General features: G+C 46.5%; 1 protein-coding gene across 1 annotated transcript; it reads right to left on the bottom strand.

Annotated features, from left to right (window-relative positions):
* Positions 1-4,342: 4,342 nt before the first annotated feature.
* Positions 4,343-6,995, bottom strand: EV420DRAFT_1273405 (fungal-specific transcription factor domain-containing protein; the record flags this gene model as incomplete). The annotated part of the gene is given in 9 exon segments (XM_060467761.1): positions 4,343-4,960; positions 5,012-5,137; positions 5,186-5,282; positions 5,337-5,786; positions 5,837-6,129; positions 6,180-6,198; positions 6,259-6,377; positions 6,397-6,847; positions 6,901-6,995. 9 exon segments carry the CDS (start codon positions 6,993-6,995, stop codon positions 4,343-4,345), a joined length of 2,268 nt encoding a protein of 755 aa, XP_060328268.1.
* Between the last annotated feature and the right edge of the window lie 6,235 nt (positions 6,996-13,230).

Below are 13,230 nucleotides of genomic sequence, written 5' to 3'. Positions count from 1 at the left end.
GATTCTTTTCAACCTTCATCTTGTCGGTGGCTTCCAAGACTTCTTGGATGAGCACGGCACTTGTTATGGGTTTGCTTGTTAGCTTAGCTGCTACGCTGAGCGTTTTCAGGACTGGGCGGTAACTGGGGGGAAGAGATTATCGAATGTACGTGCAGAATGACTGATCGGTGATGACAGTGCCCATGCCGGCGAGTTCCTTGCCCATGCGTTGCATGTTTGAGAGGTGTGCACGAATGTCACCATCCTCTAGGCATCGTGTGTTTTGCAACTGTGAGAGGAGATCTTGCTGTACGAGGTCCCCTTTTGTCTCAAAGATGGCTACGAGTGCAGCCCATACATGTGCTGCGCTTGGTTGGTTCTTTATTTGCATGAACGTAGAGTTTGAGACTGTCTTGTAAAAGATCTCTCGCATTGAGGCCTCCTTCTGGTCATACTCGTCCTGGAGCTTTAGGTGTTTTTCGAGCTCGTCGTCGGACAGTGGTGCAAGTTCTCCCGGCTTGTAATACTCCCCATTCTTTTCAGTGAGTTCAGCTGGCTTCTTTGCGGTTCCAGTGAGGTGACGTTTTAGTCCCTTTGAGGTTGCCACGTTGGGTATTTGCTCTTTGTAGAGGATCCAATTGCTCCCGTCATCTTTGAGCCGGGGCAGGTTGAGAAGCTTCACTGTGGAGGTGGTATTCATATCGCCGAGGCCCATAACCTCTTGAGCAGTGGACCGGGGTGTACGCGAAGGGAAGGCACGGTTGTGAGAGGGAAAAAGATTCTATAAGATATATGAGTATCAAGTATATATCTCAGCGTGAAGATGTTGGTTGAACGCTGTACTGTACCTATAAGATATGTATGAGTATCAAGTATATCTATAGGTACGATTAGCAATAGTATAATAGAAATATAATGAGTATACACATACATCTCAGCGTGAAGACGTTGGTTGAACGCTGAGATGCTGCGATGAAAAAAATAGACTAATCAGGTATGTACCAGTAATCTAAATATAGTCCATGGCTTGCAGTTAACGCTCGCCATGCTCAACACTTCGGGCTCTTTGGAGTTTTCTTTTCTGGGGAGTACCTCTTCTCCGCCTCTGTTCTAATCTTCCTCGTCCCTTTTACACCACGATTTTGGAGTTATCTTCTGACAGCAGAGCCTAAGACCGGGGAAGGTATCACCAGACGTGAGTGGATCAATCTGTTCTTATTCTGCTTTAGTCGGCACTTACTTGGCTTTGTAGTGGTTAGCTTAGCGCAACCACGATCCACTATAGTTCGTCAATCACAGAAGGGGATAAAGACTCTGAAGTGAGCCCTATCCGTCGTTCGATGGCTATTTGGTCAGCAGGTGCTGGTAATCGATCCACCCTATGACAGAAGTATGTGGTTTCAGTGTGGCCCTCATGGGTAGGAATTCGGGCAGACGTGAGATTTTGCTGGTTTCTGTGGATCACATCTGCTGTCGTCCCGAAACAGTGGATATGGTCTATGGGCATCATGATACTCGGTATCATTGGGTGCTCAAGAGGAATCTCTCAGGAGAAACATCTCACGAACTCTGATCAACAAATTGTTTTCAGCTACTTTTTACCATAGGCGCAATACGAAAAGGCAGGAAGAAGTTAGACGGCCATTTTCATACTCGACGCTCGTGACCATATGCTTCATTCTAGCCCTTGGTCGGTGATAAGTATGGTGACCATTGTGGCATCTGTTGTATATTGCGGTAATTATATGATTCCAGTCGAGTTGTCACCCACTCTAATGCGTGAATCAGGCATCTAAAAGGGTTTCTAGGACAGTTCCCGGTGAACTAAGAGATTTTATGACAGTGTTTGGGTGCCAGTCATCAATTCAATATACAGGAGCTTCGTTTCATATGGAACCATAGTTCATGTCAATGGAACGGACATGGAACTGGACAGAAGAGCCAACTATGATATATGAAGTCCCGTCTCCCTAAATCTAATAAAAGCTGGTAGACCTTTTCACGGGGTTGTGATTAGCTAATATTCAGACTGTATGGATTTGGGCAGCGAGCAAACCTTGATATGGTATTTTCACCTGAGGCCATATTTTGCCTCATAATCCGTCTGTCCTAGTTCACTTCTCACGTCGATATTGATCTGCCTTTGAGGAATGCCGATCAGATGCCTCATCGTATCACAAAGTTATTCCTTCTCATCCTCCCTTATGTTCGCTCACTGATTCTCTCTTTAGATGCTACAAAAAAAGACTTAAATGCCAATGTGAATATTGTCAATCATCTCGATCAGCCTGACATACACCCTCCTGGCCTGCAGCTGTTCGCAGCCCTGATGCTGGACTTCTTTCTTACGGTACATCAAGCAATGCTGATTGTTACGTTGTAGATATGTGGCATGATTCGCAAGCAGTCTCTCCTGGGCAGACCTCAAATCTTAGCCGTCGTATAACCGGTCCGAAAGAATGTCTCCTCATTACCGTGTCGATGAGGGATTATCCTCTCTTCTCTTATCATCTTCAATGCCATAGCTCGCACACCTGCATACAACGATCCACAACATTACCATTCATTTCACAGTCCAGCGCTATCTTCTTTTCAGTCAGTGATAACAGGTCTCCCTAGTCTTCGCCTCTCCCTCTTCGTCCGCTTGGACTTTATACTGCGTTTTAGCTGCCAGCATGTGGTATAGTGCATATCCGCACCTTACCTACAAAGGTTGTTCCATGTCTTTGTCAGCAGTTATACCCTGTCATCGCACTTAACAAGGGTCCGTCATTGCTGCTACATTTCTTAAGAAGTGATCCGACCAATGTCCGACCCTCTGCTTCACCGAGACTTTGTTCGACGTTGTATGTTGCTGTCAGCATGCCTGCTCACCATTCAGAAGGGCCATGGTTGATGGTCCGCCAGGTGCTGAGATTGTCGCTGAGGCATGGCCCATATTCTCCGGTGCAGTGGTGCATCCAAAAACACGGCAGATACGACAGGCGTGGGGTGAGGTTGTTCTCACTGAGAATGGACTCTGGATATGAGTTCCATGAACCTTTGCTGCCGCAAACCAGCCATTACCTTACCACCCAGCATCGCCCCCCTGCAGTCTCGAAGTGCCCCTCAAGACCGCCTTCCAACTCGAAAACAACCCCTCCCAAATTCACCTTCGAAGGGCCCGACAACGCGGCTGTTCACAAAATATCGCACCAAGAGGAGCTGACGCTCCTGACCATCTAGAAAACACTGGGGTCGAACCCGAGAACGTGGCCGTTTGGGTATGGGCATGATAAGGAACTGTTGAAACCACCATCGTTACGTGAGTCTTGGCTTCATCATGATTGCTCAGCCTCGACATTTTTTGATTGTAGATCGACTGACCGTAATGTTGTGTCGCCATATAACTCGATCAAGGGTGACTTCGTCACCTCCTATGCATCTTCTGAAACAATAGGCTCTTCGCATCACCGTTGACCGATTCAGAATGCCATCTCCAAAATGGGATGGGATTTGCAACGATGTTAAGTATGGACTGTTATGTGTTACTGTTCCCTTTCGCCAACCCGAAATCTTAGCATGGTCTATAGCAATGGTTATTACGCTTACCCTGAACCAACGGGAATGGAATGCCTTATGGACCCGGACCATTGTCCACTTTTCCCTCTGTATCGACATCAGACGTTTGGTGAGTCTAGATTTCCAAAAACATCTTCCCCAATCTCATCTCTGATCTCGGATTATGACCATTGACGACTTCTTTGGTGAGAGGTTGTGGACTGTCGCATACGAGACTCTGTATCAGCCCTAGGATAAGGTGGACAACATCTAGATTGGCATGAAGTCGTGTACCATCCTGCATGGTGAATCAATGGAAAATAGTACACCTTTCTCATCTGCTTGCTATCTCAAAGAGCGAGGAACTGCTTATTACGTTACTGTAGCACTTTCAGTCTTTGATTTTCCAGGAGTGTGGCCTCGTGACGGATTTTGACAACTTCCCAGGTAGTGTATGAAGGTTCTCTTACACACGCCGTGTCGTAAACCATTTTCTAGTGTTCTAAATTCAAAACTCTAAATCGCGAGTCGGATAAATATCCGGCGGCCCCAAATCGGGGTTACTATAAATAACGTTCAAACTGCGTATTGATAGTAGCCGTAACATCAAGATACACGTCTCAAACTTGTTCCAAGCATGTGGCTGACTGAATATACGCTTTTGTGGACTATAGAGATCACTACAAACCTGTGACAGAAATGTTCTACTAACAAAACAGACGTCTCGGATCTTCTGGAATCAGAATTAATTGTATAATAAATGTAACAAGTCGCAGCGTAGTTTGCAGATTACCTATCCACGTCGAAAAGAATATGGTTCAAATCATGTAAATCTATCCAAAAGCGAGTTAGGTAGCGTCTCGATTATATAGTCAGAGAAACCGTACCCAGGCATCAACATCTCCCGTAACCACTCAGAGTTATTCAATCCTTGTATCGATGTAAGCACGCCACCTTCTGGCATACTCCCCAGGCTCTCTGCCCCACCATTCCCGATATTCTCACCCTCGTGCGTGAAATAAAGAAACTCCATGCCACTTCCAAACTGCACTGGCCAGATGCCGGCAGCATGACTCGCCTCCGGCCCGGGGATCTGTAACTGTGGCCATTGGTAACCTGCAGAATCATGGTTGTGGTCCTGTGTAGTCTGAGATCGCTGGTAAGTACCATGATCCCCACCCATTTCGCCAGCTGTGCACATAGGTATGCCTGTATCCTTTGGAAGGGTGTTCTGTAAGGCTCCGATAGCTATCGCCTGGGCGCAGTTGTATCGATACTTGCTCAACAACGTAGCCAAGAACCTAGCATACAGCTTCGGGGTATGACGGTCATCTACTGCTATACCGGATGAGCTAAACTGATCAATCAAGGTCTCGATGAGCTTAATGCTCTCGTCTTTATCGGCCTTGCCTAGGAGAGACGAAAATTCTGGTCGCAAGATCTGTTTGTTCATTAGGTCAATTAAATACGAGGTCTATGATGCGGAATGTACCTTGAACAGGAATACAGCTGCGAATGCGACACACAGAAAATTGCGATCTGGAGCGTACCGCAGAAATCCGCTAGGCGCCAAATCCTCGTTTACGCATCTGATCAGCAATTTAGAGCATTCGAGGGACTGTAAAATGCATTAATGGACTCGGCATAGAGGAAAAAAGTGCCGAACCTTGCTAAAGAAATAATCATACCAATTTTCTATACCGGCATGAAACACCTGATGGAAACCAAAAGAGAACATCACCAGCCTGAAGTAGGCTACGAAACTGCGTGAAAACTGAGTACGTTACGACCGGCTTGAAGATGGTTTCTGAACTTACAAGTTCAGCATGCCGCACCTGAGCATAGCTCCACGACTGAATCCCCCAGCCCTGAATTTCTTCTTCCATTCCTCCTCGAATACTTCTATCTCCACATCATATCTCATGGTGATGTCCCGCAGATTTCTCCTCTCCGAGTTGATCAGTTCGCTCTGATCTAACTTCAACACCTCTTCATGGAACCTTGCTACGATGCGCAGAAGGGCGTTGTACCCGCACATGTGCACGTCGTAATCGAGATTATATTGAGATTGTTTATACCACTCCTCCGAATGACGGATAATCGTATCCTCCTTCATCATCCAAAGTTTTCCAAATTGTATCGCTGTTCCTCGGTCGATGTAGAAGCATAATTGCCAGACACGCACTCGATTGAGGGCCTCACGTTCCTCTTTCTCGTTCGCTGAGTCGATTTTTGGTGTCCGATCCAAGTGTAGAGCAGTCGCAATGCTGTTGAGAAGTTGGAAAAATGAATATATACCTAAGAAACTTGAACGCACCTGATGGCTAGACCCGTATATAACCAGCTCTGATCTCTGTCCCAGCTTTTCTGAGGGACGGCATACATGCTCATCAATATGTATGCCTGACATAGTTCGATACTTTTCATTTCATCGTGAATTAGGGCGTTTGCAGCCGAATGCTTGGCAAAGCGCATGGCTAACGGGTAAATGCTTGCTTTTGGGGCATAGTATCGACACGATATCGCGCAGATAACTGCGAAAAGGACGGGACTTCTAGTCAAAGTCGATTTCGGAGTGAGCAAGATCGGATCGAGGATGGATATGAAGGGCTAGATGATGATTAGCGTGCCTTGCATAGAACGAACCTATATTTCCTCACATTGATATATTTATAAAAGCTAACCAAGCGGCAAGTCAGAACAAACGCGGCAAAGCTCGAAAATGATAAAAAACCTCACATGTCAAACAATTGCTCAGCGTCATCCAGTGTCACAAGACCGAGTACCAGTATATCTGGAGAATCAAACTCCTTAGAACGACTTAGATTAAGTCCTGGACGGAGAATTCCGTGAGCAAACTCAACAGTGAATAGGAACACGACTATGATCAAACGAACCATGTTCTGAGTATCCTTCGCAGGCCTCGCTGTGCCAAGCAATGCCGTGCTGAGCATCTTTGCGCTGTCGTTCGTTTTCCTTCCAACTTGGAAACATCAAATCCGGGGGTCTGTCAGGAACATGCGGAGATTCCATAAGTGCAAACTGCGTCCGTTCGTGCTCCTGGCGGCCATGAGAAAGCGAATCATGATGTTCTTCGTCTCCTCCGTGTAGAAAGTTAGATGAGATCCCGGTACCTATTTGTACACTGGAATTGAGACGATCGAGCCAGACAAGAACATTGGGATCGTTGGCATCAGAGGGTGATATAGATTTGAGGTATTCGTTAATCGAATGAGGTGTTGCACGGTAGGGGTCATAGAGCTGTTTGATGAGACTCTCAATGACAGCGTCTTTCTGCCGGATTTCGGCCAGAAGGCGTTCACGCTTGCTGTAGCCTGATCAGACTGCTTTCAAGGGTATACGTGTATACAAATAACTTACTAAACCTTTGGTTTCGGGGCCTCGACGACGCATTGGTAACCTTTGGGTTTGCATCGCTTGCATGCCTTTTCGTTGAGTGGAAAGTCGCATTTCATCTTGACTTTCTTGCAGTGAATACATGCACCGGGCCGGCGTCTAAGGACATCATCCCCGCTGCCATTAGACGCATCTTCTTCATCTTTCAAGGGCGGGCGCTTTTTCTTGTTCAGGGTCTGCTTCTGTTGCTGCTGCTTCCCTGACGGAGGAGTCGGTGACCGAGGATCTGGAGGATGATCCTGATGTCTGACGCTGGCTGGCAATTGGTCGAAATCGTTGTCCTGCTGCTGATGCGGCTCCGTCGGATATTGATCATTGACATGCTGAGATGACTGCTGTCGCGATTCATAGTCGTTTATGTTAACGTGCTGTTGGTACCACAGGCTGTAGGCGTCTCGAGATGATTGGAAAAGCGCAGAATTAGAATCGTAGTAGGAGGGAGTGGGACCAGTCATCATGGCAGTCTGAATGTTGTCAGCCTGAGGCTCACGTCTTAAAGTCTCTTTGCGCAACTGGCCGAGTCAATCACGGATTTTGGATCTTCCCGATTATGGAGGTGAATAAGGCGCAGTGGAAGGGCCTCCGACACCGATCCGGAGCGAAATACTTCACCCTCTACACAACAACAGGGAGGAGGTCAGGAACAGACAGATCCGAACTGTTACAACATTAGTGTTTGGCGCTTAATGTATGACTGAATAGTTACTTTAAAATTTCAAGGTCCCTAGTCACGCTTCGGTGCTAGTTGGTACTAGTATACACAACCTCGTGGTTCGCCCAGTCCGTTCCTGAGAGAAATCGGTATGTTAGTATTTCTTCCTTGGCTCGGAAGTGATTATGCGATATTAGCTGACCGTTTTTCATCACGAATCCTTCAGCGTGATTCATAAGTTAGAGTATGGCTATGCTGAATGCTTACTTCGAATGATCAAAGAATTCTCCCATCTGTTTCGAGATGAAGTGAAGACTGCTCCAATGTGATCGGTATCAGAACTTGAAGGTAATTCCGAACTTGGAGGACCCACCGACAGAAATAGAGAACTGACAAGGATACGAACGCCTTACGGGATATCAGCTCCACAGATACTTCGGAAATACATTAGGAGAACCAAGAGATTGCGTCGTTGGGTAAGGCATCCAATCAATGACGATAGACATGACAAGGACGTTACTATGGGTGTTCGGCTCATCGTTTATGCGCTTCTCGAGCTATGCTCCAATAATCAGGTCGCAGAGGTTTTAAGACCTAAGTAGGGATAAAATCTTTATAGTACTTATCACGTTCACAGGACCATATGAACGCCGCCCTTTTTCTTTGATACAACGGCGAACGATGTGCTTTGCTTTCACATGCTGTTCCCAGATGGCGGGGTTCTTTTAACAAGGCTCTGTACCCGGACCAAAGGATAGACAGTTTCGGGGGGAGGGGGGACGCTTCCATGGAATTATTCACAGCCAGCCGTGTACTATGCGTGTAGTTGGATCACAGGTCGTCCACGAGGCTTCAGTTGGTCTCACGCCGAAGACAACCGGAGATGACTCTTCCCCTAAGCCAAAGCGTAAACAGCGAACTGAAATCGAACCTACCTGGGAATGCAATGTATGCAACGGTAGTGACATCTTCAATAGAAGTTTTCTCCGCAGCTATAGAATACACTCACTGAGTTTGTCACGGCTGGTTGGCAGGGCCAACTGCTTTTTTTTTAGTTTTTTTTTGTAGAGTGAGTTCGGACTTCGAAACCTTAAATTGTGATTTAGCGGATGGACGACTGAATGCCGCACCAAACACTCTAGATATGGGAGCGCGGGGAATTTTTGCTGATGAAAAGTGGCCAAGTTTCCAATAGTTACGATAGGGTAGGATAGGAATCATAGTAGGATACACTCACACCGGATAGATGAGAATTTGAGGGGAGCCAGAATGTACACAATAAGGTAACGTTTTGGGGGGTCGATCTTGGCAGTGAATTTACATAAAATTTGCGTGCTCCCGAAACTTATTTCTAGCGGGCGGCATGGATTTTGGATCTTCCAAAATCCGAAGTTCGTTGACTCCCAAACGATGCTCCTAAAACGTTACATTTGTGCTCAAAATTCCGGTCCGTCACAAATGTCCATCTTCCCGGTATGACTTGAAGTTGTTTGTTTAGTCACTTCGCTCGGGAATTGCCGAAGCAGGGCAGGGGATCGTTTAGGGTTAGGGTCACACTGACTCTTGGAAGATTTCTTCACCTGTTTTCACCTATCGATACCACCTTACTTACTGTAAACCTCATGTTCACCTAAATTTCCAAAATTCCGGCAACAAGGAGCATTTTCTTCCCTACTTTGCTACTCTGGCGCTTCCACGTTTCATCTTGCCAATTTCTTCGGGATGTGCAGAGCTCGAGTCGAACTTCAATTTGTGCCACAACGCGCGCTACAAGCCGCCATGACGAGGGGTTGACTTGTGCGTGACTGGTAGACCTACTCCCCATATCCGATTGGGACACAATGGGAATCATGAATCATTCACACCGGAAGAGGGTGAGTTTCCGTCTCTTTGAGCATGTCTTGAACTCATTTTCTGGGTATTGATTTAGAAATTTTGAGTTGTACGGTCGCATCAGGAAGGCTGAAGAGCTTACGTTCTCAGGTATCTTCTGGAATTCCCAAGAAAATGCTGTAAATTTCATGTTCTTCGATCCTGCGCGGTCTTTACTCTGAGACGGTATCATCATGCAGTAACCCTATCCCCCTTTCATATATCCGAAGTCGGGTCTTCTGCGGTATACATTCAAAAATCCGCCCGTAAAGAATCTGGTCGGACGGCACAAGGATAATGAAGAAATCGGGACAGCTCCACAAAGCAATGCGCTAATATCGCATCGACTTGAATTGCTCGCGCGCCCCACAAGAAATCAGCCGCTACTCCAATAGTTAGCGCGGGTGCAGAAGACCACCTGTAACAAGCTCCAGTGGCTCTATTTCAGTGCTAGGCATCCTCTATCACAGCGCTGTTTCACCGAGGCCAGTTCCTGCGATTCAGTCCGATATGCCTGCCGACAACGGGTTTGTGTAGGTGTCCGGTATATACTGGTCGATCTCATTGCGTTCATCCTGACCCACTGTCTTTCGTCTCCTAGAGACCAAGCAGGCGTATATATTGGTTAAACCCAAGGAACCGCAACTGTAAGCTTCCGAGTTTTTACCGCCTAAACCACCATCATGCTCAAGCTAGATCACGAAATCCTTGCCGCTCTGCTTGAGAATGATGATTTCGCTTCATGAAAAGGTCGCTGGAATCATTCCCCCAAAGGCTCAAACAGGTTTACCACGAAAACGTCGGTCTACTCTTCATCACTGTTCCACGGGCGATTCTTTTCTTCGTAGACCTGAGCGTCAAGAAGCAGAACGAGCGCTCGACCTGGCCAAGTCTACTATCAAGGTGACGGCACTGTAGTTTTCATCGGTAATCAGCGTAAGCCGACTATCTCTATACATAGGACACACATCCGCGCCGCGCGATTGTCATGTGCTGAGCAAGGGTCTGACCTACGTGCCCCGCGGAGTCTTGATGCTATGTATGCGTTTCCCTAATTCAGTTATTCGACCCCAAAGGTGTCCGAGGCTTTCTATGTATTTCACTAGGGTGTTTTTTAATTTATTGATCGTTGCCACAAAATTTCCTGGAAACTTCTATTCACTGAAGTATTCCTCTTCCGAAGCTACCGTTCTAATGTTTATTGTCGCCTTTACAACCACAACATTTGGAGAAGTCGAAGATCGGGGATAAGTCTCCCGCGGACGTGAGTGGATCCAGTCGTTCTGACTATTTCTGTAGTGGAAACTGACTTCGTTATAGTGGGTCAGCTGTGTGCATCGTGTCACCCAAGGCAGGGGACGAGAACCGAAATGAGCTCTGGATCGCTAAGACCTTGTGATTGAGCCGACCTATAATCCAGAATGTTCTGGTGTTGTTGTGGGCTTGGTCAGTGCACTAAGAAATTCGGATCACCTATGTAAGACTGATATCTTTTATGTACGCGACGGACCGTCGAGGCTGACCAGCAAATCGTTTTCAGCTGCTTCTTACCATGGGTTTGTAACGTTTTCAGGTGTCGTTGCTTTTACTCTGTTTCCTATGTCTTTTTGATTTTTGCGCGTAACTTGTGTCCATAACGGTGTGAGACAACCTTCTGGCTCTTGGTCAGTATTGCAGTCATTGTAGCATTTTCCGTATACAGCGGTAATGATATGATTATATTCGATTCGACTGGTAACTTCTTACAGCACATCAATCAGGCACATGAGATAGCTCTTGGACTGAGAAAAAGGAATGTTGTATGAGATTGTTCGAGAGTTATCGCTTTGGGGAATCTTGTTTCACCCTAGAGAACCTTTATAATTAGACATGCCTTCAGAAGAGGATCAATTCTCCTCGAGTCCGGTTCTAAACATTAAAGAACACGTCGTTGATATCGCGTCAGGGTATCCACGATAGAAAAGTATGAGGTATACACATGGAAATGGAAATATCTCATAGGATTATGATGCTTCCTGACGACAGACGAGATATAGCAGCTTTCCTGAGTCGCCCCGGAGAGTTGATGCATATGCAAGCTTGGAGTCTTGAATAGCGACTAGGGAAAAGCTGGGTATCCTGTAGAGAAAAATTATCTAGGAGGTAATCGGTAGTAAATTATGAATCTATATGAAGGACACGTATCATCATCGTTGTACACAGTACCGTTGTGGGTTGCCCCCCCCAAGAACTAGCCGTCGGATAACCGGATCGGATGCCTATAGTGCCTCTTCCATTACCACTATGGCGACAGTAATACTACGCTCGACCCGTCGCCTCAGCTCATAGGTCGTGGTAGTTCTGTGTCTGCCTACATTATCCTTGCTGTCTCTTGTCGCTTTCAGCGAAGTCCAGTTGGTCGGACGTAGCGCAGCCTCAAGCCTACCACTGGACGTTCAAGCAAATTTACAAATCTCAGTATTTCCTTCTCCCTGCCTCTTCCACTTGCATACAATGATCCAATTGATTCATATTCATCTCGTTTCCCGGTGCTATCATCTTCTATTCCAGTGAGAACGCGTCTTACCGGTCGTCTTCGTCCAGTGATGATTGTTGAACGTCTTGCATATGCCATGGAACGTACCCACGAATTAACTGTAGAGATAACTACGCATATATGTGCATAATTCTACCTTGCCCTGCCAGTATTTCTGACAAGAGTTCGTCGTTGCTGCTTAAAAGCGACCACGTTAATATCCGACCTTCAACCTCTACCGGAACTTCCTCGATGTCGCACATTACTGCATCTTGTCCAGTTCAGAAGTGGGCATCATTGGTAGCCTGCCAAGCACTGAGGCCATCTACATCATTGGACACATCCAAGTATGCGGCGGATCAACAGGCATGGTGTCGAATTCGTACTCGGTAGGAATGGATATTCTGGGGTTTGGGTCCATGTTATTGATTTTAACTAGGTGCGTATATTAATAATTGTCTTTCAACCTTTGGTCAATAACTCTCAGACGCAGGTTCGCAGGTGGAACTGCACCGTTGGAACTGTTGTCCACCTTCTCGATACATACAGGGATCAAACTGTACCTCCCATTCCTATGCCGAGGCGACAGATCATACGAGACATACAGATACAGACATCGCCCAACCTACAGTGAACATGCTGCCATTGCTGATGAATTTCTAAATCGAATCATTGCCCTACAAGCAGAAGGTGGCGTGTAGTTTGGTGAGGATGGTGGCTTGTCCCCTCAACTTGCAAAGTCTTCCCATCCGAAAACCGACGGCTGGCTTTCCCAGTATTTTTTTTCTTCCCTAATGCCCTTTCCTGGCATTGGAGTCCCGAAGTCCAAGAAGCTCACCTTTCTCATCTCGTCGTTCCGCGGATGTCAGTAGTTCTCGCGGCGATAAGCAATCTAACCTTTGATCATGCACTAGCCTGGGACGGTAAGATGACTCTTTGCATCTACCCATGCATCACGAATAGAATGGTACGCTTTTCTGAGGGACACGTTTTACCAAGCTGTCGCATGATATCAAAGAGAGTTCGGAAATAGCGCAGGGAACACATATGGTTAGTCTTCATCGTTTTCAACGTCAGGCTCTCGACTTATCCTTTACTCCTGCCGTGTGGCTTTATTCGTTTTGTTAATTTTGTTGCCACTGGTCGTTGTCTCCAAGTCTCCATAAGCTAAATCATGCTACGGAAGTGAGTCGTTTTCTGGCTTTCTCATTCGCGTTCTAATGTCCATGTACAGCCTGTTTTTACGACGATTCCT

Source organism: Desarmillaria tabescens, assembly GCF_030435595.1.
Source record: "Desarmillaria tabescens strain CCBAS 213 chromosome Unknown EV420scaffold_29, whole genome shotgun sequence".
Taxonomy (NCBI): Eukaryota; Fungi; Basidiomycota; class Agaricomycetes; order Agaricales; family Physalacriaceae; genus Desarmillaria; species Desarmillaria tabescens.
This window is presented reverse-complemented; position numbering and strand designations above follow the sequence as displayed.